At 47.3% G+C, this 26,915-nt stretch overlaps 1 protein-coding gene across 1 annotated transcript; it reads right to left on the reverse strand.

Annotated features, from left to right (window-relative positions):
- Window positions 1-1,113: 1,113 nt before the first annotated feature.
- Window positions 1,114-20,157, reverse strand: LOC146178829 (neprilysin-2-like). The gene is made up of 2 exons (XM_084580046.1): window positions 19,888-20,157; window positions 1,114-3,204 (listed from the first exon to the last, which is right to left on the reverse strand). Exons 1-2 carry the CDS (start codon window positions 20,155-20,157, stop codon window positions 1,114-1,116), a joined length of 2,361 nt encoding a protein of 786 aa, XP_084436172.1.
- Between the last annotated feature and the right edge of the window lie 6,758 nt (window positions 20,158-26,915).

The following is a 26,915-nucleotide window of genomic DNA, read 5'->3' on the forward strand; positions in this document are numbered from 1 at the left end:
TGCAACACGTGCGTATATAGCTAACTGCAAAAAGGCAGTGCACTGAAGGACGCAGAAATGGTCTAAAACACGACTTCAACATGACTCGCCCAGCTGTTTTCAAGAACAGATCGAGGGAGCCTTAGCTGACTTGTAGCCCACCTCAGACCGCCTGACGTCCGCAATCAGCTACATCAAGGTTACTTGAGTTGCCTACATGAAGGTGGACTTGAAAAGCTGAAACGTAGTCATCTTTTAGACGGGTCAACGCTTCCTCAGATGCCTAGTGGGTGGTCTCAGCTCAAACGGCATTATAAGATGTAGGCTATCCAGTGTCACTGGTAAAAAGGAGACACACTGGTTCAACAGCAGTTTCTATCATCTTAGCACAAAATTTCAGACTATGTTGAATCCATGTTGTAGGGCAGAATACTTAGCCAGTGTGTGGTGCTTTACTTCGTCCTCACTGTACGTTGGTTCTTGAACGTGATAACTAGAAGGATCAGCAGAAATGGTAATACTGAACGACTAAAGAGTTCAGGTACATTTTTCAAACGCGCATTCTGCACACAAACATTTCGCTGTCACTGCAATTTCACTCTTTAAATAAGTGTCTCACGACTCAATTCTAACACTTCATTTCTAGGTTCGTAGCCAAAAACGATGTTTAGGAACACTGCTTTCAACACAGTTGTACTCGGTGCTAGTAGTGCGCGCACTATATGACATTGAATTCGTGTAAATAATGACTCATGATATTGATGCGAACTGTTGAGCAGATATGCATTTGTTGTTCATAACATCACTGAACACTCCCTCTCTAGTGGCTGCCCGAAGAGGACGGTAAAATACGAACAAAGGTGAAAGGAGAAAACATTTAAAACACTCAAAACCCATGCGCTCTAAAAAACCTATAAAGAACTTGAAGCAGTTACACAACCTTTACATAACACAATTAACGAACAGATTGCCATATAGCATACAACATACGATATATATATATATATATATATATATATATATATATATATCACCAAAGTTTTCGGGCATGCAAAAAAGGGATGATAGGGCAATTGAAATATGTTCTATTGCTAAAGTATTTAATCCTCTTTTGTCGCCGTTACCAGGCACCAATCAGGCTGAAGCGAAGAAGGTGCACTTTTCAATTGCATTCATGGGCGACCCTGGTGGACACTTAAATGCCTCAGCGAAATGGGGGCTGTGCCTCAGAGGTACATTGCAATGGTGTAGAGCTGACGATGTGTCTTTTCTCGAGCACAGTGCGTAGCAGTAGGTCATGAAAAAAACTTGCTCTTCCGTGTAGTGCTCGAGGCCTGCCAGATAGAGCGCTCTAAAGTATCCTTTCATGGCCGCTTCTTCAGCAACCGCCGTCTTGTACGCGAAAAAGGATGCCTCGAGCGCCGGTATTGATGGGAACAGGTTCATGCGAGGTTGCCCCGTCTCGCCCAGGTCGCAGCTGATGCGGCGGCTGTACTCGGCGGAGTGCGATTTGCCCCACCAGATAACGTTTTCACCTCGGTCGTCGATTTGCGTGCCTCGTGAGTCTAGGCTCTTGGCTATCTCCCTGGCAATCAGAGACCCCGCCGAAGCATAGTTCACGGCGAACGGACCATTCGAGTACAAGAGCGGCGGATCGATCGCAGAAATCGGAGCGCTGATTTCGTTAACCAGATACGTATACGAATACGGTGTGTGGTGAAAACTCCTCCTCTTGCTGTAAATATCCTTGAAGTGTTTATGTCCTAGCAAAATTTGGTACTGTAGGGAACAGTTGACGAGCCAGTTGAAGACGAAGCCGTTTCCCTCTACGTTGGTAAAAGGAGCGTAAAATGCATCAAGCTGCAGAGGCGAAAAGAAAGGCTCTGCGGGCAAGATGCTGATATCCATGGAGTCTATCTTGCGCTCTGTCGTCTCCCTACTCCGGATGTCGATCCAAGAAGCGTTTTTTGCCAATGACTTGAACGCGGTTTTCACACTTATAATGAAGTTCGCGACTTCTTGCCGCGTCTCCGGCGTCGGAAAGCGCGTCGTCATAAAATGGGCGGAACTTAGCAGCCCGAATCGAGAGTTGACGAACTCGAGGCAGGCACGCTGCTTCTTTTCTTCGATGTTATCGCGAAACATGAGCTCTGGTTTACCCGTCACGGCCCACAGGTGCGACTGGATGAACATCCAGGAAATGCCAGTTCTGATGTCAGGGGCGCTGTACGTTTCGAAAAGCCTTCCGATGCTATTCAGGATTGTGGGTTGCTCGAAGACTATCCAAGTGTTGTCTGTTACAGTGATGTCAAAATTATCGAAGTTACTGTGCAGGCTGTAGAACCAGATTCCCTTTTGAATGGATGGTGTCTTACTGTTCAGCGTTTCAATGAGGAACCACGACTGTTGGCTGTGCACAGTCGTTTGGCTGTCAGCCAGGAATGCCCTTTCCAGCGCCTGGAGCTGTGCGGTGGTGATCTTAATTGATTCCACGTCCAAAGCGGTCAGATGCTCCCTGACAATTCTCGCGTACTCAATTGCGCTGAGGGGCCTCTCGATACGATCTCCCCATACGATGTCGTGATTGCGTTTTCGAAAGATAATAACGTTGCCACTCACATTGCTGTAGCGTATATCCAAGCTGAAGAGAAAACTGATGTCATAAGTAATGGCCATGTAGACCATCAGGTTTAGCGGGTGTACAGTGAAGTCTTCCTTTTCTGGTTCTTTTTCGGGCCAATGGAGAGAGATAAATTCTTTAAACTCCTTTAAATACCTCACGTTTTCAGAAACTTCGTCCCGTTCTGGTGTGGTGCATTTATAATAAAGCCGGCTCGGTTTTCCGACGTACCACAGATCATCGGTCACCTCTTTGATGTTGCTCTTGATCGCGTCCTCGTTTATTTTGTCGAGTACAGAGAGGTGGGGGAACGCTCTCTGCCAGCCGTCACACACGAACGAGTAAAAGTCCTGGCATGGGTCCACGCTGGTGTTCAGCGTCGCCTGCAGTCTCCTCGAGTGGGCGACACAGCTCTCTGAAGTGCAGCGCACGGGCGATCTTTCCGACGTAGAGGACACAAGCTGGTAGACTAGGACGCAAAGGACCAGCGTCACCAGGATCGCGATCACCACACCAAGGAGCAGATGAAGTCTGCTCTTGTCCGCCGCTCCATCACGAATGAAGGTCCCCGCCGGTAGTTCCCTTGTGATGTCCTGGCCATGCAGCTGAAACAAGACACAGAACGTAAGTGGAACATAATAGTTGAGCGGCGTCATTATCAAAAATAAAAAAAAACTGAGTGATTTATAGGAAGGGAAAGGCTTGGTAACTGTCTCACTTGTTTTATGTGGACACCTCAACCGCACCGAAAGGGAAGGGAGGAAGGTGGGAGTGAAAGTGGAAAGAAAGAGAAGCCGTAGTGGAGGGCTGCAGAGTAATTTCGACCACCTGGGGATCATAACCGTGCGCTGACATCGCACAGCACACGGACGCCTCTTCGTTTCGCCTCCATCGAAACGCAGCCGCCGAGGTCGGGTTCGAGCCCGCGTACTCCGGCACAGTAGTCGGGCGTCATACCACTGCACCACCCTGGCGGGGCTATCAAAAAATTGGGAGGACGCTTAAGCTTCGCCTTCAAGAGTGGAACGCGATAGCGTTATTGCACCTCGTTCGCACCGCCCACTCATTCGCTCGGTATGCTCTTGAGTGATCTAAAGAAAGGAAAGACGCTTGATTCTACAACCCGTGAGGGTGCACGGCGAAACGTCAGGGGCGAGTGGCGCGCCACCTGTCGTGGCAGCGCCGCACATTGCGAGGAGGGGTTCTTCTGTGTTTGCCGCAAGATGGCTCTGCATGTGCGCAGAGCGCAGAAGAAATGTAGCGGAAACGTACTTCGCTACTCGTGTAACTGCGACTTCTGTAAGTAACATGCTCATAATTACCGATATACACCGCAGTATAACGTTCTACGGCACGTTTCTAAGGCAACACCGCATTCACTAGAAGCGCTTTGGTACCGCTTTCAAGCATCGAACTCGTGGCTGAGTGGGACCCAATATTTCACTGGGATGTTTTACAGCGCACGCTTAAGAAACAGTTACCACTCGATCCATATGGAATAAGGTTCTTGCCGATAGAAACATCACAGGATATACCATATGATTTGATTATGCTTCTGGGCCTGCACTCAATATGGAAAACGAGGATGCAATTTGAACATGCTGCTCTTGTCGTGCGTCCTCTTCGCGAGCATTTTGTTGAAAGTGTCGTTTCACTAAGAGAGTGTTACCGAGCACTCCCTGATCCACCAGAATGGATTGCCTTGCCTGATGTTTTGGTGTCGATGAGAATTTTAATCCGTGTTTGCCGAAGCCTGGCTTACGCGTTTTATGCACTGTATTTCTGATTTCACTTTCAAATGGAAGTCGGCAATAAAGAAAAAAAAAACTCGTGGCTGAGTGGTAGCGTCTCCGTCTCACACTCCGGAGACCCAGGTTCGATTCCCACCCAGCCCATCTTGGAAGTTGCCGGGATTTATCGCTCACGGCCAACGCCGCTGACGACACCGGCTTTTCTGCTACACGAGCTCCTTAACGCTACCGCGTTAAAATCCAAGGTGCCACTATAGAGCGTTTTAGCGGCGAGGGGGAAAATAGTCTCGAACTAAAACGCGCAGCCTCACATCTCTCTGGTATGTGCGGGCGCGGAGATTGCAGCAGGGGCTCCAGGGCATTCTTCGCAGAAAGTGCCCACGCTACGCAGTCTTTCACACATAAAGCATGTTGAATTGCCGAAAAGCGTCTAATGTTCTCAACCGATACGAGCAATGCTCAGTATTTTATTATTTATATTCTATATGATGTTTTACATAATCTACCGCTGTACTGCCTTCTTTTCTTTCCTTCCCCTCCCTGGTCGTTTGACTTCTTTCGGCCGCTTCTCTGCTAACAAGTTCCGCGGCTAGCAAAATTTTTTGGGATACTTTGTTGTTCGAAATAACAAGGAAAAAGCAATCGAAAACTCATGAATAATAGAATATGAAAAGATCAACAGCACTGGGGTATGTGCGTGTCGCTGCACGATGCTCAAGTTGCAACTATTTAAATCGGGCGAAGACGCGCGTCCTCGTGAATTTCGAGCACTACGAAAATGTTTCGTCTTTGGGAGCCTTTCGTGCGAGGCCCGAGCACCGTTTGTAGAGAAAGTAGTGGAAAGATTCAATACCTGCACCACAAGTGGATCATATGCTTCGAAGTAAAAATATACGAGATACCGTCCGGCGAAGAAAACTTATTAAGGCGCAGTAGTCGCTTGACATTTACGTAAGTATGGAATAACATGCATATCCCGCCTAATAAAGTGGTTATGAACCTATTATTAGTGAAACAGTGCCACAAACATTTTTCCCGAAACACGCGTCTCATACGCTTTTGTTGCCGATAATAAATGTGCATGTGGTCATGGGAACGCGTCATCCTCTAAAATAAGCAAATCTTGCGACACCTCAGGGGCTATGTAATAACTGCTCTGAATGCAAATTTTACTGAGTTTTTTGGGGGGGATGTTGAACTCCACAAAATCGAGCCAAAGCAATCCATTTTCCCTGAGGTCCTTATGGGACACTATTACATAAGGACACCATTTCATAGGATCAATTGTCGATTTCCTGCTCCATCTGCCGGACGTCAGCATTACGTCAGCATTCGACGAACGCAGCTAGGTGCCGGTCACGGAAATTACAGGATGGCAGCTCCCGCCGTATAGTCGAGCACAGTCATCACCGCTACCGGCGCTCAATTGGCAAACTGGTGGCATAGTGATGCAGGCAATGCTGAAATCCGATCGCCAAGCCCTCATTGCTATGGATGGTTGACCACCGCTTGGTTACCCGATAATAGTGACCTAGGGCAGAGTCAATGGACCCGAAGAGGATAATGAATCCTTAATAATGGAACCCCTGTGGAGGTGCTGCAACTCTTCGCAGTAGCCATTGAAGCAGTAAGCAGAGTATATGCATGATCGGTTGGCCTAAAATTGCAGCGCGATTAGCATTGTTACTAAAACTGACACAAAACGGCTATATTCGCTTGCTTGCATTGTTAAACTGTTATGGTAGCCCGTCTCTAGAACACAAACGTAACACAGTAATTGTAATCAGGACAGCACTCCTCGGCCGACCTATTAGGCGCATCACTTCTGGTCAATTCTGACCAAATGGCTTGACTGCGACTGAAAAGCTTTTTTTCGAGGAAGGTCAGGTGCCCACAGAAACAAGCGTGACAGATACTCCGTCTTTCCTTTCCTGTAAACCAAATGTAAAACGCTGGTGAACTTTTGATGCGTTCAAGGGAGCACTGGTTTTGTTCGACACGGGGCGCACGATGCAGCGTAAGCAGCATCAACGCTGAGGCTTTCGTACAAAGTGTGATTCCTATCAAAGTCATCGCTAATGAAAGCATTACTTTAAAAGATGGTATCTCTGAAGCACGTGCAGTGGGAGGTCTGGAAGCATGGCCGCCTGCTAACACAGCAAAATAACGTTTAATAATTGAGGCCACGGCAAACAAAAGTCTTTGAAAACGCCCTGCTGCTGCAGGATATTCAGCGAATAACTGAGATAAATCGTTGCTATTTTGTCTTTCAGTCAGGTACTTTCAGAACGCAAAAATTTGCACGCGAAAGCTCCAAAATGCTGATGTGCGCTATTCATCTCCTGTTCCGCAGGGGCGCCGAATCATATCAGCGCGGCGGTGGTTCACAACTTAGCCGCTAGATGGCACCACCTACACAAAAAAGGTAAAAATTGGATAAATTCGATGGAAAAGAAACAGAGTGTGGAATTATCCCGAAAGTGGAAAATGCAGATCAGAAAGGAAGATTTCTTTGATAACTCAAGAGGCAGTGTCCTACTTTTTGAAGCTAGATCAGGGTGCCTTAGAACACGCAGCTACAAAAAGAAATTTAACAATGGAGATGACGCATGTGCTGTATGTGGAAACTCCAGTGAAACAATTGACCATATTATACTCGAATGTAATGGTATCCATCCGGAAGTTACGTGTATATATATATATATATATATATATATATATATATATATATATATATATATATATATATATATATATATATATATATATATATATATATATATATATATATATATATATATATATATATATATATATATATATATATATATTGATATATATGCTATACTTTCAAATCAAATACTGCAGCGTAGCTCATACTTACAGTTGTGTTAAACTATTTCACTACACTAAGGGTTTATTTTTTATGATGAGTTTTATGATCAAAATTAAACTTTATTCTAAACGTGAAGTCACGTATAGTTACAATAGTCTCGGCAAATAGAATCCAAAATGGAATGCTAAAGAACCAAAAAGCCAAGCAAAACACAATTGTCGTGAAACGCTGTTGAACCAAGTTATACGGCCAATTTCTTTCCACTTCAGTTCAGTTCAGTCGTTCAGTCGTGTCCGACTCTTCGTGACCCTATGGACCATGTCACGCCACTTAAGCAGAACTAATACGCAGCTTACCTGATTGGCATCGCTCCCACGACCTGCGCATTAGCGGGTGAAATCCTTTGCCTAGGCCCACTTCAGCTGGAGTCAGCTCTCCCTCTAATTAAAGCTTAAAATATATCGTTCCGGCCAGAAAATTATATGCACAGATATTCGTGTTTCTTCAGTACCCGCTTGAGATGTAGAAGCGAACAGTCACTTAAGTTGTCAAGATAAAAGTAATTCAGAGCATGAGAAATAACAGTGCATGCGACAAACATGAGCAATGATTGAATTCAGCACATTGAAAAAAGCAAGTGGAGGAACATATAGCTTCCGATGCTTCACAAAAACAAAACAAAACATAATAAACCCGACCATCACACTGATACAGGCAAATTTATTAAACTTAAAAGCAGAAGGTGCTATCAAGTTTGTGGCGTTTGTGACCCGCTACCGAATAAACAAACAGCAAATGATCACCAAGGAACGTTGGTTCAGGTGGTTCCACAGTTACACAACATTCCCAACAGGAGTACCAACGTCAAAACATTTATGTTTTTTCAAACACAATTTACTGTTTAAAGATACTTGTGATTGAAATGGCAAGTTGATGCAATAGTCAGAAACAACAAAGTAAATAACTTAGTAAAATTAAAGAAGTGCTCTCTGCTGAAGTGTATGCAAGGCATAATTTCCTCTTCGGAATACAATTTTTCCCAACATTCTCATGGTTTACATGGAACTGCAAGCCTCAATGCAAACTCAACATTACACAAATTTGTTTTTAACTACAAACCGTAACACTAGTCGCCTTAATGTTATGATCCTGATATTGCATGCTGAACTTTCATTGGTTCTTAAAGAAGGTAAACACTAAAAGGACGGACCTCATTTTCTCATTTCTGCTAAACATATTTCACTCATTTTTTATGCTATGAATCTTGATTTTATGTAGAGCTCCACTATATCTTCTCAAAGCATGTAGTCGTGCTTGCTCAATGATCATAGTCAATGAGGTGCTATGCCACATGCTCAGCACATGCTCAGCGCATGCTCAGAACATGCTCAGCACATGCTCAGCACTTCTAGCACTAGGTGCTGTGATTTGATATAAATTGTCTGAATGACTTCGATTTTTATCAACTGATGCGGCGCCTTCTGTCACTTGCTTAACAATTACATAATTTAGTGGAGAGCTACTACTTACGTGTCATGCACGCGAAAGCAATCTTTTGTTACCCTAACCTAATCTAGTATAACACAAATTAGTCCCCGTTAATTCAACCTTATTCAAAGAGATTACCTTTAATCGAACATATACCTTCTAGGAGGAGGAGGAGAAAGATGAGGAGCAAAGGCAGGGAGGTTAATTGGTAAAGGAACTGGTTTGATACCCTGCACTGGGGGAGAGGGGTAGGTAGGTGAGAGTTGGGGGTGAGAGAGCGATTGGTGAAGATAGTACAGTCACATCACAGACATGTCACATCACTCAGTAGTACTTGCCAGCGGGCTAGTCTGCTTTACGACTACGAAGACCTGTGGCGCTGCATGGTTATACCCAAAAACAATACGCACACAAGAGAATTAAACCAGGACGTTAACACAGATGATGCGCATCACATCACGTCACAGTCACATCACGTAACATAAAAAATCATAGCCTTTCGATCAGTCCTGTGCTTTTCATAAAGCGGAACCTTCTAAAATTCAAAATAAACCTTTCGAATTCAACATAATTACGCTCAATAAAACGTACGTCAGCCATAATCTATGTTTATCCGAAGTGATCATAATTAATCCCACGTAATGCCTTCCATAATTCATCCTAAACTAACCTATTTTAACTTAATCCGCCAAATCTAATATATCGTGCTAACAAAACGTAATATGAACTAATCTCCGCTTACTCACTAATTCGCCATTGATATAACGTAATGAAATCTTAATTCCATTTTCTCCCCTAATTATTCTTACTCAGCCCATATTGCAACTTCCTACTTTATCCGACCTAGCACGTCTTTCCTATGCATGACATACGACGCCACAACATCACAAGCACAAGACTTTCATTATTTTTTCAACACGTTTCCCTCAGTTTTCGGGCAGGGCGACGGCTTTTCGGGCGAATGATGTGTATGGGTTTCCCGCAATGATCGCGAGCAGATTTATGAGCCATCTATACTTAGACAGTAGAAACTGTACCGAGCCTATATAATGATTACCGGGCGCCTGTAGCCTCCCCGAGGATAACAGCGCTGGCGCAGAGGGTATACGCGCAACCGTGCCATTTGTCCAGGTAAATGAAATAATTCTGGAGTAAAATGAATCGAAAACAAGCGGTGTCTGCCTTTTACTTCCCAGCCCTCGCGGCAAGAAGCTCGTTACCTTAATGTTAGCGCCTCAGTATCCTTCAAAAACCTAGCAGAAAAGAAACAGCCACTGTATGCCCGCACGTACACACTGCAAAGCAAGTAGTACGGCCAGTTAGGAATCAGCTTTAACGAGTGCATTTTGTAAATTGTTACTCCTGGTGTCGTTTTCAAATGGCTCTTACAACCGAAAAGCCATGCATGAACCAACAATGTTGGTGGCTAAGCTGCAGAGCCAGTAGCAGGCACGTGCATTTTCTTTTCCTTCTTCCTACTTACAAAAAAAAAAATCTACATTGACCAGTACCAGTTGTGGCTGTAAGAAAAAGGAAAACAAAATGCGAGGGCCTGCTACTAACTCTGTAGCTGAGCCACCTCCGCTGCCTCGTGCAGACAGAAGAGAAAATAGTGAAGAAAAAAAAAGAAGGAGAGAAAGACGCACGCCGGAACAGCTGTCATTCACCACCGAAGCGGTGGCGGGTTGTTTTTGTGGCTGTAGGAAGAAAGAAAAGAAAATGCACAGGACTGCTACTCGATCTGTAGCTGAGCCACCTCCGCTGCCTCATGCGGACAGAAGAGAAAATAGACAAGAAAAAAGAAGAGGGAGAGAGAGACGCTGGCGGGTGCAATGACGGCCTACAACAGATACAAATTCGGTGGCAGGCTAGCCCCCGCCGCTAGCGGCGGTGACCTGCCCGTCCCAGGCCCTTCAGGGCCAGGAGCAGCCACCCTCCCTCCGCCTACATTGGCCACGAACCAGGCGTTTCGCGTAGCGGGGGCACATAGCTGTTGCCTAGCAACCAGCGTAGCTGTCGAACACCGCTCACTCGCAGAGCCGTCTGGCAATTAAGACGCAACAGAAGAAGCTGTCTTATCATAATGCAACTGCAGCATAGCTAGACCTAGCGAGCAGCGAATCTTAATTCTCCTATACAGTGAGGATGATACTAGTGATGATGCTAGGCTATAAAGTGGCGCATTTCGGGTGAGCGTGTACTCAGCATTGGACATGATTGGATTGGACTAGATTACATTAGATTGAACTGGGTTGGATTAGACCCGATTAGACTGGTTTTGATTTATTTGGACAGGACAGGGCTGGATTGGATTACACTGGATTGGACGGAATAAATATGGATTGGAGAGGAGTAGGCAGCCAAGCGCCATGCACACATACTTTCGCTACCAATATATCCTTGCCTAGCTGAGCTAAGCCACGGCCAATTTTTTTTAACGTGCGCTGATATCGCTAAGTATAGAAAATCACCAGTCGGGAGTACTGAGGAGAGCGGCTGTTCCTGTCCCTACGCGACTGGTACTGGTAAGTCCCCGCTGTTTGCGGCATTGGCCAGCCTGCAACCGGCGTTTGTACCTGTTGTAGACCGTTGCTTTTGCGGCTGTAGGAAGAAGGAAAAGAAAATGCACGTGCCTGCTACTGGCTCTGTAGCTGAGCCACCTCCGCTGCCTCGTGCAGACAGAAAAGAAAATAGAGAAGAAAGAAAAGAAAGAGGGAGAGAAAGACGCTTGCCGCAACAACAGCCGTCGTTAACCACTGAAGCGGTGGCGGGTGCAATGACGGCTAACAGCAGATAAACATTTGGTGGCTGGCTAGCCCCCGCTGCAAGCGATGGTGACCTACCTGTCCCAGTCATTGCACAAGCCACCACTTCCATGGTGGACGATGGCTGCTGCCACACCCGTCTCTCTTCCTTTTCTTTATGCTCTATTTTCTCCTCTGTCCGCACGAGGCAGCGGAGGTGGCTCAGCTACAGAGTCAGCATCAGGCCCGCGCAGTTTGGTGGTGGTTGGTTCTGACTATAGGAAGAAGGAAAAGAAAATCCACGGACCTGCTACTGGCTCTGTAGCCGCGCCATCTCCATTGCTTCGAGCGGACAAACAAGAAAATAGATTAGAAAAAAAGAAAAACAACAGGGAGAAAAAAACGCGTGTCACAACAGCCGTCGTTCACCACCAAAACGGTGGAGTTTGCAATGGCTGCCTACAACAGATACAAATTCGGAGGCAGGATAACCCCCGCCGCAAATAAAAGGCGGTGACTTACCAGTCCCAGCCCCGTAGGACCAGGAGCAGCCACAGCCACCCCTCCGCCTCTATCTTCTTGAGCCCCCCCCCCCCCCCCCCTTGCCCATTTCCTTTCCTTCTTCCTACAGTGGCAACAACAATTACCCTAGTTGATGGAAATCACTCTGGATACCTCCACACTGGTAACTCTTTCGGATTCCGCTCTCACCTTCCGCCCTTCCCTTTTGGCGTGGGTCCAGTGTCCAGAGAAATATTTGACAGGTACTGCGCCTTTCCTTTGCGATAATGCCAATATACATTTGCACTCACGCTTCTCAGGCTTGGTCGCCGATCCGTGATTGTGGCAAAGCTTGCAGACAGAGGCCATCGTTCCATAGTATACCAGGATCGACCGCGGCTGCGAAGTGTCTGGAGATCTCTTTCTGGTCCCTGAGAGAAAGGGCAATGCATAGCTTCTGCAAACGATGGCATTGCAGGCACCCGAACAGGTGAGACGCATAGAAATGAAGGGGGGGGGGGGGGGGGTAAAAAGCGTAACATAAACTAATTTTTCAACAAGTACAGCTATAGGTAAAGCCAGAGCTCCCTTTGAAGGCGGACTGCACTCCGCGAAACCCGAAATCTGGTGAAAACTTGACACAGGCCGTCGTTACTTCGTCGTATACCGTCACGTGACGAAAACCTTGTAAATTGCGATGATCGTTGCAGTAGCCACCCAGGTTCCTATAAAAAGTGAAGGTCTTGAGGTTTCACCAGAGACCGCAGCGCACCGACAAATTTCTCCGAGGTTTGGGCAACATAAACTGTCCACTTTTCGTCTTGCTCCCTAATAAACGCATCGTAGCATCGCTGGCCATAAACTGTCGGATAGAGATTTTCCCAAAGAGCCTGTTGTTTCTTTAAAGACACATCTTAATTCGTAGCACCTTTTCGTGCGTAATAACCGCCAAAAATGGCTACGGCCTGTTCTCAATTCACACCACCCTACAAATGCCGACAACACAAAAGCGCATTTGTCGAGAATATTTGATGAATGCGATCAAAATCACTAAACGGAAAACCTCAAAAAATAAAGATGTGAAAATAAAAACAGGCACTACACACCCCACCCTTAATTGTAAATATCCTGGGGAAACATCAGCTCTCGACGACAAGTAAATGTGGCAACGAAACGCTCCGACTAAGTGGTGGGGTACACCTCAAAAACGTTTTGAAGTCAAATTTCAGATTTTCCGGACCGCTAGCACACCTACTGAATTTATGAGGGTTTCACGTAAGCTCCCGCTGTAAGGGTAAAATGCGAAAGCGTAAATGCTCCCGTCTCCGGCGTCTCTCTGCATCCTCATTCGTGTGTACGCATTTGTCTACAAAAAATCACTAATGCCTCACTATGCACCCCTGCTATTTACTTATACCTGCCAAGGCAGCCGCGGGGTGTGCCGCCGCATAGCCCCCTGATTCGTCCGAGTGACGTGGGGTCCACTGAATAACGACAGTTCTGGTCGCGAGTTGATGGCGTTTCCCCACCCCTTTGATTCATCCTTACTCGACCTTGGGTGGGCAAAACACCTCTTCTCTTGGCCTTATGCACTATACTCGGACCAGTCTTCGTAACCTCGGTCAGCATTGCATGCAGATGGCCACATCAGACCACCTTTTACGCGAAAAAGCCACCTGACCCGAAGTCAAGAAGTCGTTTTGAATACGCTCATCGCCCGTGCGGCTTACATGCCATGTATTATGGCCCGCTGGCGTCAGTATACCGAGGAAATGATTACGTGCTTCCACTGTACGACTTTAACGCCCGGCGGCATATCGTACCTACACTGGGATTGCGCTACTTTTTCTACTTGACACTCCGAGATCGAACACTGGCGCCTGAACTACCGTTCCGTTCTAGGAACTGGGGCAAACCCACAGATGATATTTGCCAACGTATTCAGAAATGTGGTGCCAACTAGCCCCTCAAGCTGTTATTTTGATATTTGCCAATTATGGCTCCCTTAGTAGCCTGGTTAGAGCAATATGATTTGAGTGACGACCTTAACAATGAAGATTCTGTCTACTCCCCTTTATTCCCATTCATGACCATGACCCTACCCATTCAATAAAGGACATTCAATCAATCAATCACATATACCACTAGCCCACAATCATTAACTGAGCACCTGGGATGGTTATAGTAGCAGCATAGTAGGAGCACCTGGCATAGATATAAATCTCCGCTTTAACCATGTCTTACAAACGAGCCTGTGCGGCGTAGGACTAGCGTCTGACAGTTATTTCAAGAAACGAGTTCGGCTTGTCAGACTTCCGCTAACTCCCCAAGGGTGGTGCCTCGCGGTGTCGCACACTCACGCGTAGAACGCCACCCTACGACGGAAGTCGAGGCGTCCTCAGCACACGGCGTTTCTTCTTTAGCAGGCGATTGGATAGAAGCTCGGGGAGCATTCAAACGCGCTGCTTCTACGTTCTTGTCACGCCAGTGTCTGCTCGTGGCCGCGTACGCATCTGCATAGTTCCGCATATCATTGCCGCCATCGTCAGATCTGCTGAAGCTGAGCAATGGCACCCGATGGAAGGAGAGGTTGGTAGTCTTTTCCGGAAAGTGATCGTTTTGCAAGTTATACTGGAAGACAGAAGACTGCTCCCTCATGTCGATATTGCCATGATTACGCTGCCGCACACGAAGGAGCCCAGTCGGAAAAAACTACTGAAAATTTTCTGATGTTACGACAGAATTTATGTGCGGTTTTTGACGGGAAACCTGTTGTGACAACAGAACATTCTGTAGTAACATCAGAAATTTCTGTAGTTACAACAGAAAAGTACCACAGAACTACAGACAACAGAATTTCACTACAGAAAAACTACAGAACTACAGAAAAGTACTACAGAACTGCAGAAAAATCTGATGGTTACGACAGAACTACAGGATGTTTTGTCGTATTTTTGAAACGGTTCTGTAGTTTTTTTTTTGACTGGGAGACACGGCCGCCACGTACCGCAACTACCTACCTAATTCAGTACAATTGCAAGCGATCTCTTCAACGCGACAAAGCAACCTACCAGAACGACTGAGCGTGCTGCATGTTCTACATAAGAAAAGCACAGGTTGTGCTGTTCTGTGCATTCACTGCCATCATCATAGATGGCAGGGACTATACATTTTTCAAAGCGAAAGCCTCAAATACAACTATGCAGCGGGCTCATTTCAATACCGTGGTTAGTACCATCTACACCCATGTGCCATGCCAGTGCCCATCTCATGCTTACATCTGATTCCAATTACGGAAGAGTAATTTTTGTATTCGGCCCCGACGCGGTGGTGGGTAAGACGCCCGACTACTGTGTCGAGGTACACGAGTTTGATCCCGACTGCGGGTGCTGTGTTTCGATGGCGATGGCGAGGTGGTGAGGGGTGGCTTCCCGCGCCCTACGGGGCTGGGACAGTAGGTCAACGCCGCATGCGGTGGGGGCAAGACATCCACCAAATTTTTATCTGTTCGGCATTGCACACGCCACCCTTAGGTGGTGGATAACGGCTGTTGCAGCGCGCGTCTCTCTCTCCCTCTTCTTTTTTCTCTACTTTCTCTCTTCTGTCTGCACGAGGCAGCGGAGGTGGCTCAGCCACAGAGCCAGTAGCAGGCCGGTCCTTTTTCTTTTCCTTCTTCCTACAGCAAAAACAACAGCATCTCAATGGAGGCGAAGCGTTAAATATCTCCCGGTTGGCCGAACATACTCCGCAGACTTCCACTAGGGCTCCTCTTTCTCTCTTACCACTTTTACTGCCACCCTCCTCTCTTCGCTTACGGCGCGGTGGTTCAGGTGTCCACAGAAATAAGTGTGACAGATACTGCGCCTTTTCTTACCTGTGAACCATAATGCCTATGTAGGTGTGTGTCTGTGTGAGTAGAAAGTTCATGCAGACTAATGGTTCACTCGGCCTCTCGTAGCCTTATTCACCGAAACTTCGCTTTGAAAGCATGGTGGTGTAAACATTTATTGGTATATGTACCGAGAGGTATAGACACTAGGTGGGATGCCTAGACAGGCACTCCATTGGCCTTTGCTGCAGCCCGGGCGCGCTGCGTTAAGGCCTTTTGGGCCTCTAGCGTGCAGCAGCCGGACATGGTCGCCTCCCAATTTTCTCGAGTGGGATTGGGGAATAGGGGGCAATGATGGGGTTTTCTGGCAGGCGTACATCATGTGGTAGGTGTCAGACATCTTCCCACAGTGCGAGCACAGCGCATGAAATTGTGGATCAAAATGTTTAAGAGTAGCCGGGCACAACATTGTATTGGTGGGCAGGTACAGGAGCCCCGGCTCGTTAGCCTTCCCTAGCCCTTTGCACGGGATGGCAAGAGTTTGGTTCGTGGATTTGTAATATCCACATATCTCTTTAAATTTGTAATCTGGACTTAAATCCCAATCTTGGTTCGTGTCGTGTCTTGTGGGAAATGCCCGGAGAGAGAGAGATCGCGCGGGCGGCGGCGTCCGCTGCCTCATTCCCTTGGATACCTTGGTGACCTGTAGCCCAAACGAGTGATTGGTACGCAGGATCCGAATCTCGACTACAATTTCGGTAGATGCGGTAATCTCGGGGAGCAGTCACCCTTGCTGGATGTTCCGACAAGCCCCTCGCAAGTCAGTTATGTATTTGGAGGAGGAGTCAGAGGCTGCAAGGACGATGGCAACCTCTTCTGTGTGGGTTGGGGACTGGGCCTTGAACGTAAGGCCGTCTACTGTTTTGCCCTTGTGGATGACCGCGGCTGTGTACCAACCCCTAGGGTTCGGGCCGGAGACGTCCACATAGAAAACTCCTGGTTTGCTTCCATAATGGCGGTCCAAGGCTTCCGCCCATGCCAGGCGCCGACCATTATGGTCCTCTTTGGACATGTTGGCGTGGAGAGGCCGCACATGGAAGGCGTGTCTCCATTTTTCGGGAATGCGATATCTCTCCTCTGTGGGTTGAGTGTGTTGGATGTGAATTCGGGTAAGAAGACGGCGATCCGACTCTGTCTTTGTTAGACGTGTGTAATGATTCGTGAGGGTGGTTCTCCCGAAGCTCCTTGAAAATATTCACCACACCAAGCGCCATACGATGGCTAGTAGAGGTAGAGACCGGGAGGCCCAATGCTCGTTTCATGATTTTACGGAGGATAACTTCGAAAGTCTTCCTCCTGTTGCCGCAGGTGGAGGTAGGGATTCGAATGCAAGATTCGACTGGTTACGAATGCGTTCGCCAGCCGCAAGGAGTCCTTGCATCGCAGCCCACCGCGCTTGTTGGAAACCCGCAGACCATGCGGCCCACCTGGTCCACCACCTGCCGGAGCTAGGCGAGTATTGTGTTTAAAAGCATTCGATTGGACATACATATGCCCTTGGGTAGAAGCCCTGTTGCTGGCAAGCCTTCAACTTCGCTAGATGTGTAAGCGATATGCAAGGGGTAATTGCTTTCACCGCCTGAAACGAGGCAGTATAAATGGTTCCATCACAATTTCGATGACAGTGCCTGGAAAACTAGCGCAGCATTGTGACCGAACAGTGGCGAATTCATGTAGACGAACGACATGTATAGGGGTCGGGGTGAAGGGTGCAAGATCCTGGTAATGATGGGGCTGGGACAGGCAGGTCACCGCCGCTTGCGGCGGGGCCTAGCCTGGCACCAAATTTTTATTTGTTCTATATCATTATTGCACCCGCCATCATTCGGTGGCGGACGGTGGCTGTTCCGGCGCGCGTCTTTCTCTCCCTCGTCTTTTTCGTTTTTCCCTATTTTCTCTTCTGTCCGTGCCCCGCCGGGGTGGTGCAGTGGTAAGACGCCCGACTACTGTGCCGGAGTACACGGGTTCGAACCCGACCTCGGCGGCTGCGCTTCGATGGAGGCGAAACGAAGAGGCGCCCGTGTGCTGTGCGATGTCAGCGCACGTTAAAGATCCCCAGGTGGTCGAAATAACTCCGTAGCCCTCCACTACGGCTCCTCTTTCTCTGTTTCCACTTTCACTCCCATCTTCCTCCCTTCCCTTACGGTGCGGTTGCGGTGTCCACAGAAAACAAGTGAGACAGTTACCGCGCCTTTCCCTTCCTATAAATAAATCAATTTTTTTTTCTCTGCTGTCCGCACGAGGCAGCGCAGGTGGCTCAGCTAACCCGATCTCGGCGGCTTCGTTTCGATGGAGGCGAAACGAAGAGGCCTCCGTGTGCTGAGCGATGTCAGCGCACGTTAAAGATCCCCAGGTGGTCGAAATTACTCCTTAGCCCTCCACTACTGCTCCTCTCCTTCCACTTTCACTCTTACATTCCTCCCTTCCCTTACGGCGCGGTTGAGGTGTCCACCGCAAACATGTGAGACTTACCGCGCATTTCCCTACCTATAAATGAATCAAACTCACACTCTCCGGAGAAAGTATGTCAGGTAATGCGCCATCCTTTTCCAGTAAACCAATCAAATTTATATAGTTGTGAGCGAGACCTGTCATATCCCGCGAGATTCCACGAGATTAGGTCTTGCCTAGCGTTCCACCCATCTGCAATGAACGCGCGCCAAGGAACTCCACGCGAAAGGAGTGATGGTATACCGACAACTTGCCGGAGAAAGTGTAACATATATTGCGCCATCCCTTTCCTCTAAAGCACTTATAATTATATGTGGCACCGGGACGAACGCTGATAAGAGGCGAATGATGAGAAGCAAATAATAGGAGGGGTAAGCTTTCGCCTTTCTCTTCTTATGAGACATTTAAAAGACCATATACTTTTAACCAAGCCCAACGGGAGTGCCTCCATTTTCTGAGTCTCGTCATAACACAATGTTAAGGGTCTCGATTCACAACTACTTGCGAAGAGATTGCTCTCATGGCAAATAAGTTAATTATTCTTGCATGTCCTATGAACGTTTGAGTAGTTTTGCGACCTTTTATTCACAATTTGTGCGCTCTTCTAATCATTTCCAATTCGGGCGCTCCACACTGACGTCAGATTTTTTCAAACAATGGAAGTTCGCTCGACTATATAGCGTGCCTCAATGCGGGCTCTCCCCTCCGCCGCTATTCTCGCAAAGGCACCAGCGCCAAAGATTATTTGCTAAACTTCAATCTCGGCAGTTGCGCGTTATAAAAATATTACGAATCCACGCTGCGTAGCAAAACGATAAAAACTCTGGCTAGCGCTGCGCAGTCAGCAACAAAATCGTTGGGAAGGAAGCAGTAGCGCAAGATAGCGCTGCTCCATGCCAAATGTCGCATTTGGCATAGCATCGATATCCGAACAGGTAGTATAAATATTTGGCTTAGGTGTCCCCATTTCTGTCATATGGCATTAAATTCAATGTGGTAACTGATGACGCTATGACTGCTTCCGAATTTCTTTACACACCTCACGTAGGCCGAATTCCAGGCACCCTTTCAACAAGAGCCTGGCTTTTCACGTCGTAAATGTTACTCTATGCCATTAAGTACATACAGAGACTCCAAGACAGGGTGCGCTGAAATAGTGACCTGAAGACTACGGCTACGGTGTCGTTTCTAACAGCACCGGCTAGGTGCTGTTAAAGATCAAAATTACTCGGCGTAGTTTTCTAACGGGCAATCGTTGTTACAAATGAGCAGCAGCTTCTGCATACACTTGCCGCCGCAGGCAAATGACACTTCATGAGCGCGTTGCTCAAGGTTGGCCGTGATTTATGAACAACCATGGAAGTCTGGTACCTTGGTCATTTTTTTTAAACATCATGCTTATCATCAAAGGCCTTGGAAAGCGCGTCCAAAATACAAGAGTTCGCTCTGAATTCACAAAATAAGCCCTAGGCACACCATGGCATTTACCTCCGACATTAACCCTATTAAGTGTGCAACAAGCCCTCGCTGTGGTCGCAAGGCTTTGAGACGTGTTTCGATCCCGGACGGTTTCACAGTGGAATAAAGGATCGCATTATGTCACTTCTTCAGTGGCAGCTAGTGATTACCTTGGGAAGCCGGCCAGGGTGCCGGGATGGCCGTCGTACGCCGTACGACCCATCGGACCGCTCCATCAAGGATACCGACGTTGAAGTGTGCGAGAAGATACGCTTTCCACAGTAATACTGTGACGGTGGCGTGAAGTTCTGGTCTACTGCACAGGACCAGGACCGCAGGAAGGCGAGGTGCTGATCTGCGTAGACTAGGCCTTCTTCTTCTTCTTCTTCTTCTTCTTCTGCCTTTATAAATGGCACAAATCCACGAAGTGGATTGCCCATAGACTGCCAAATGTCCTACAGGTACTGAATTAGTGCAATAAATTATTATCAACGAAACAAAAACCTAAGATTTCGGATCACAAAATTGAATGAAAGGACAAATATACGGGCCCCGCCGCGTTGGTGCAGTGGTAAGACGCCCGACTACTGTGCCGGAGTACTCGAGTTCGAACCCGACCGCGGCGGCTGCTTTTCGATGGAGGCGAAACGAAGAGGTGTCTGTGTGCTGTGCGATGTCAGCGCACGTTAAAGATCCCCAGGTGGTGGAAATTACTCCGTCGCCCTCCACTACGGCTCCGCTTTCTTTCTGTCCACTTACACTCCCACCTTCTTCCCGCGCGGTTGAGGTGTCCACAGAAACAAGCGTGACAGATACTGCACCTTTCCCTTCCAATGAACCAATTATTACATACGGAGCGAAAAATTTGGAAGTTTGTAACTTTGGAATATAATTAGCAAGGGAGTCTCTCCGTAGCTGTGATGTAGTTATATAAATACTGACAAATTTGAGGAAACGCAAATCATTTCGCACTTGCACTGTGGAGGGTAGAAGCGGGACCAACAACGTAAATCCGAATTGTGGTATTCGATTTTCTAAATGCACCTTCCGCTGATGTGAAAACCTTCGGCAAACGAGAAGGAGATGTTCAGTATATTCAATCTTACCGCAAGCCTCACAAAGGTCAGCGTTACGTCGCACTGCCGTGCATTACATGAACGAACTTTCCATGAGTATAAGAGCTGTTGGTGTTCTGCTGTAGATAGCAACTTTCTGGCGCCCGCGGCTACAGTTTGCTTCCCTTAGAATTGAATTTGTTACCCTAAGAGACCGTTGGTTGTCCTCTCTACGCAATACATGACCTGAACATGCCCATTTGTTATTGATTTCCACTACAATGTCCATAATTGGCGTCTGTGTGGTGTGCGATGTCAGTGCACGTTAAAGATCCCTAGGTGGTCAACATTACTCCAGAGCTCTCCACTACGGCACGCCTTTCTTTCCTTCCATTTTTCCTCCACTTTCCTCTTTTTCCTCAATGCGCGGTTAGTGTGACATACACAGCGCCTTTCTTTTCCAGTGAATCAATAATTATTCCTATTAATATTATCACATTATTGCGAGTTGTTTATCTGACCACTCTGCGGGATTGCTATCTCGTAACGTTACACCTACCAGTTTTCGTTCCATAGACCATATCACTGGCAGTTAAAGCATCTTAGGGGTTTGGACATGCAAGCATAGACTTCGATTTTGTGCAGCTTAGTTTTTTTTTTTTTGGCTCCGCTTTAATTAAAGTGTAGTATCAAGTATTTAGCAGAGGTCGCTTCGTGGTGGGATTTTCCTGATGGCCAGTTTGATCAGCGAACTCATTTTTATCAGCGATCCCACCATGCATCTCGGGGATATTAAGAAAGTCAGAGACTAAAATTACTCCAGACGTGGTATTCGAGGCTCTATGAGAGCATTGAGAGCATTATCATGGGGAGCATTGGCAAGAAACTAAATGCATGCAAGTGTTGCTTGTTGTGCATCATTATTCATTAATAAGCTCGAAGAGAAGGTGTGCGCTTACAATTTTACTGAGTTTGTACGTTTTGCTAACCCCTCGGTCAAACATATGGAGTCTAGAAATGGGGCCAAAATGTTGACTGGCTTTTGATCAACACCAGAGTGCATGACATAATATATTAAAATGTTTTTCCTTTTTTTTTAAGCATTCTACCATGCCTTCGGCCCGCCTTAATTTGCCGAGGCGATCGTGTAGTTCAGTAGAGCGAGCCCTAAAATAAGTTTTTGTGTGCCAGATTGCCGGTCATCTACGACGAAGACCCAAGGCAGTTTTGCCGACTCCAGCTGGGAATCCTGAATATAACGAAATATGGCGCAACGCATGGTGATTCGCCACACAAGGAGAACCCTAGCCGCCAGAAAAAAAAATGGAAAGAGCAAGAAAGGAGGAAGGGGTGGAATAGCTGTAAAATATAAAATATGAAAACAAACAAATGAGGGGAGGATAGGAAAATGCGACTTCTGATTTCCCCGGTCGTTTCAGTCCGAAGTTGCGGTCTACGGGAAGCGTGCGCCAAAGTGGTGTGTTGCCTCCAACGCTCAAAAGCCAGGGCATCTTTTCCTCGTACACGGCGATGCCCCACACGGCTGATCGTGGGTGCCCAGGCTCTCTGGTGTCGCAGAGTATGCACCAACATCGGGTTTAGCAGGTGCCTGCAGTAGAGGAAATCCCAAAGCGGTCTGCAGACATCACAAACCTGATTTGACGCATATGACACGGCGCGTGGACATAAAACTATCGACTAAAAGTGAATCCAATACAAGGAGTCAAGACAGTGCAAACTGAAACAACGCCCGTTACCGCAATGTCATTACAGTGCTGAGGACAAACACTCTTTATTGCTAGCGAAGTAGCCAAAACTTCATCATCAAAAATGTTGGTGTAATCAGCCAGGCAGAGTGCGAAAGCATAAACACAATGGTGCATTATAGAGGAAAGTCACGACCTTCTCTTATATCTGCACCCATCGTGTCACTCCCATTGTGATGTCGTGCATCAAATCGTCTTCGACATTCATCCTTGTCCGCGATTAGGACGATGACGTTGACGATGACGATGACGATTAGGATAGGACGTTGACTGGGATGACGGCTTGGACAGGGAGCGCTCGCCCTCGGTTCCGTCCTATGAAATGAAAACCATGCCTTAGTGATCGTCCATGCCCTTTCTTCACTGACTTGCCGCCCGTAACAACATGCACAGTTATTGAGAGCCATGTACAGTGGTATGAAACGCAAAATAGTAGTTGTAACATTGAGAAGCAAAGCGCGGCGAATTAGTGAATAACGAGCCCGAGGCTGGAACTCTAGCGGAAATAGGCAGAATAGGCATGAGCAAGTGATATTATCCGAATAAAGGTAGCAGCTTACCGGTATCGCTCAAGAGGAAAGTATACAACAGTTGCATCTTGCCTGTACTCACCTATGGGGCTGAAACGTGGAGGCTAACCAAGAGAGTTCTACTTAAGTTGAGAACAACCCAGAGGGCTATGGAACGAAAAATGGTAGGGTAACATTAAGAGATAGAAAGCGTGCAGAGTGGGTCAGAGAAATAACTCAAGTTACCGACATTCTTGTAGAAATTAAGAAGAAGAAATGGACATGGGCAGGACATGTAGTGCGAAGAGAGGATAACCGATGGTCGCTGAGGGTAACAAACTGGATTCCAAGGGAAGGAAAGCGTAGCAGGGGGCGGCAGAAGTTAGGTGGGCGGATGAGATTAAGAAGTTCGCAGGGGTCAAGTGGATGCAGCTAGCACAAAACCGGGTTAAGTGGAGAAATATGGGAGAGGCCTTCGCCCTGCAGTGGGTATAATCAGGCTGATGATGATGATGAAAGGTAACAACGGCCTGTAAAGGTACCACTCCTGATTTGAAGGAAAGGCAGGCAAAGCAGAGTGCGCCAGAAAGATAGGTGGTCGGAGGGATATATGAAGTTTGCGAAGTATGAAGCTGCAGACGACCACGTTCTACAGTGAGTGCAGTCAGGCTGGGGATAGGGATAATCAAGTGTTTCAGACAGAGTGTTGAAACCTACCTCTGCCTCCACACGTTACCAAGCTACTGCGCCAGAAGGCGGAAGAGGTTACCAGTCAAGCAATTGCGCAAGAGCCTACGGCGCTGACCAATATCTTGCTGGCTACCGATTTAAGCTTTCTGCCTGCGAAGAGAATTTCAATGCTGCAAAACCCACACTTCGATCTGTGCATTTTGCCCGCTTGATTATTCACAGGAGTAGATTAAGAGTGAAGGCATACTTCTACGTGAATACCGTACCTTCCGCACAGTAGTCGCCAGCGGAATAGAGCTGCTGGGCTGGAGCGCCACTGCTTAGAAACGGCATATATTAATTCGCGTCATTTCGTCTTCTGGTCTACGTCCCTAAATCATTACTATCCCTCACAAGAGGCTGCTTGGTCCCACAGCGTGAATTATGATTATGTTTTCCAGTATTCTGTCTAGCCGTGAGGCTAATAGATGTAGCACAGGGTATTAATGGAGGCTATACAAATTACCATTCAGGGCACTGCATGGTACAGCAAGTGCTTTGCTTTGGTTTTTCACGCAGATTGGGCCAACTGTTCCAGAGGTGCCCCGCCATTGTCGGCCAGTGGTTATGCAAAGTTTCGGTTATGCCGGATATCCGCGACTTTTCGCACAACCTTAAGGAGATCGGTGCGAGGGCTGTCGTAAACGTGGTTCTTACTGCACCAGGAAAACTCTCCAGAATATGCAGGAGAATGAATACGCAGGACAACACTGTCGCTTGTAAAAAAACGTCACGAGCGGAGTTTCTTGAAGTGTTTCAAAAGCGTCGTTATTCAATGCCGCTAATCTGTGGTAAACGATATATTGGCCAGACCGGAAGGTACCTTAATGAGAGGCTGAGGAAGCATGTCAAATATGTTAGAGGCAAACCAGGCAGCAAAATGATTGAACATGTTCTCAAATGCCGCAACTGCACACCCTCGCTGGGAAGCACAGCAGTGCTGCGCAGGTGGAGCACGCAACTAGGCCGGGAGAAAATAGAAGCTGATGAGACTGAAAAACCTGGTAACGCGCGTGTTGCGCCATTTTGACCCGGCTGCTCCTACCGAAGTGCACACTGATACCAGCGACGCCGGCCTCGGTGCTGTTCTTGCCTAACGAAAACCCGGTGTTGATGAATACGTTCTGGTGCACGCAAGCCGAACGTTGACCAAGGCTGAGACCACCTACACGGCGACAGTAAAGGAATGCTTGTCTATTGTTTGGGCGCTTCAGAAATTTCGGCCATGCTTGTATGGGCGCCTATTAGATGTTGTTACAGACCACCACACTTTGTGTTGGTTGTCTTTACTAAACGACCCCACCGGCCGTCTTGCCCGCTGGTCGCTTAGACGGCAAGAATATGATATCCGAGTTATCCATCGTACAGGGCACACGCACTCCAACGCAGATGCTTTATCTCGTTCGCTGGTGCCGCCTGACGCTCCGTTGTCCCCTGCCTCTAGCTCCGCCTTCTATTCCCTGTCCATCGACGACGTACCATCAGAACAGAGCAGGATCCGTTGTTAACATCACTAATGGATCTTCTTACGAACTCGTCACTTTCATCGCCTCCTTGCGCCCTTCGTTTTCAAGCCCAGAATTTCACCCTCGTTGGCCGTCTCCTCTATCGACGCAATCATATGCCAGATGGCCGTAAGTGGCAGCTCGCCGTACCTCGCCACCTTACTATAACGATCCGCAGTGTGCCCATGTTGGTGTATTTAAGACTTATGAACGGTTGCGATAGCGCTTTTACTGGCACGGTATGTATACCGATGCCTGGACAGCGGCGACGTGAAATTGCTGAATACATTTCGCATACCGACTCAGGCCCAAAACGCTTCCGATCACCATTACCACGTAGGCACAGCTCACCTGGGCTCCAGAAGCAACCCAAAGTCCTCGTAGGGGAAACTAGATGCAGCAGCCAATGGAATTGCGGCTGCCCAAGCACGAATTCTCTAAGATCCTCCACACTCGCACTACAGTTCTTTGCCCCACACCACAATTCATAGCACACGGATACCAACCAAACCAACGCCGAAACAAACTACCGATCCTCAAAGTAACCACGACGCCGACCTCCAATGCACCACTGTTTCAGAGCACCGAAGCCGAGACCGAACGCCTCGAATCTGTTGAAGCCCGATGCCACAAACTGCCGATCTACAGATCTTCGTCGATAGTTCAGATGTCACAGCTCTAGTATACACTCACGCCGATTATTCAGTTCGTAGTGGACAGTTCGCAGTAGCTCTCAGAAAGGTCGCAACAGAATTGGATGACCCGTGAGTAGGCACCGCAGGAAGATATTTAATTATTCCCACGGGAGTGTGCACACCGATGATTACTGTACACTGGCAAATATTTAACTCTACGTTCGTCGTGTTGGCCCAGTGTTCCCGTGACGTCATCCTTGGTATGGACTTTCTAACAGAAAATGGCGCAGTTATCGATATGCAGAATCTGTCGGTAAGAGTTTCGCTTGAGAATGCCATCGACACTACTAGCATGCTCCAAGCTGCGCTTCGCGTTTTTGACTACCATGGCAGTCTGTCTCCATGTTCGAGCATAATGATGACTGTGGGCTCTGCATTAATGCAAGGAAACGAGGCTGTCGTCGAGACCAAGAAGAAACTGCTTATAGAAAGAGGCATAGCAGTTACAAGGGCACTTGGTCTTACTTGAAAATGGCAAAGTTGATGCTCTTCTCACGAACTTCAGCAACGAACACCAACATCTGAACAGAGGCACAACTGTGGCATACCTCGATGTCATAACTGAGACTAGCTATGCACGCAATTTAACTAGTGATTCGTCAACAGAATCCTACAACACTAATCCTACTCCAACACAACACTAATCCAACACAATCCTAAAACCCGGCATTATTTCCAAAGTATCAAGTAAATTTTCGGAACTTACTCAGTCGCTATGCTAATGCATTTGCCACATCAAACGCTTCGGTCAAATGCACCTTGAAACGCACCTCCTCATTACAGACGAAACTGTTAGAACACTCTGTTAGTCGCCTTATCGGGTTTCCGCAAAAGAATGTTGAGCCATTAGAGAAATGCTCGACAACGATGTCATTCGGCCTTCACGAAGCCACTGTGTTGCACCCGATGTACTTGTGAACAAAACATTAGTTGTGGGTT

Source organism: Amblyomma maculatum, chromosome 9, assembly GCF_055883805.1.
Source record: "Amblyomma maculatum isolate TAMU_Amacu chromosome 9, ASM5588380v1, whole genome shotgun sequence".
Classification (NCBI taxonomy): Eukaryota; Metazoa; Arthropoda; class Arachnida; order Ixodida; family Ixodidae; genus Amblyomma; species Amblyomma maculatum.

What these genes read in the sequence shown, in the direction of transcription:
- LOC146178829 (XM_084580046.1), bottom strand. Translation starts at nt 20,157, where the DNA reads ATGGGCAATCCACTTCGTGGATTTGTGCCATTTATAAAGGCAGAAGAA. An exon ending in ACCCTGGCCGGCTTCCCAAG is followed by an intron (nt 3,205 to 19,887) that starts GTAATCACTAGC and finishes GTCTTGTTTCAG; the next exon opens with CTGCATGGCCAGGACATCAC.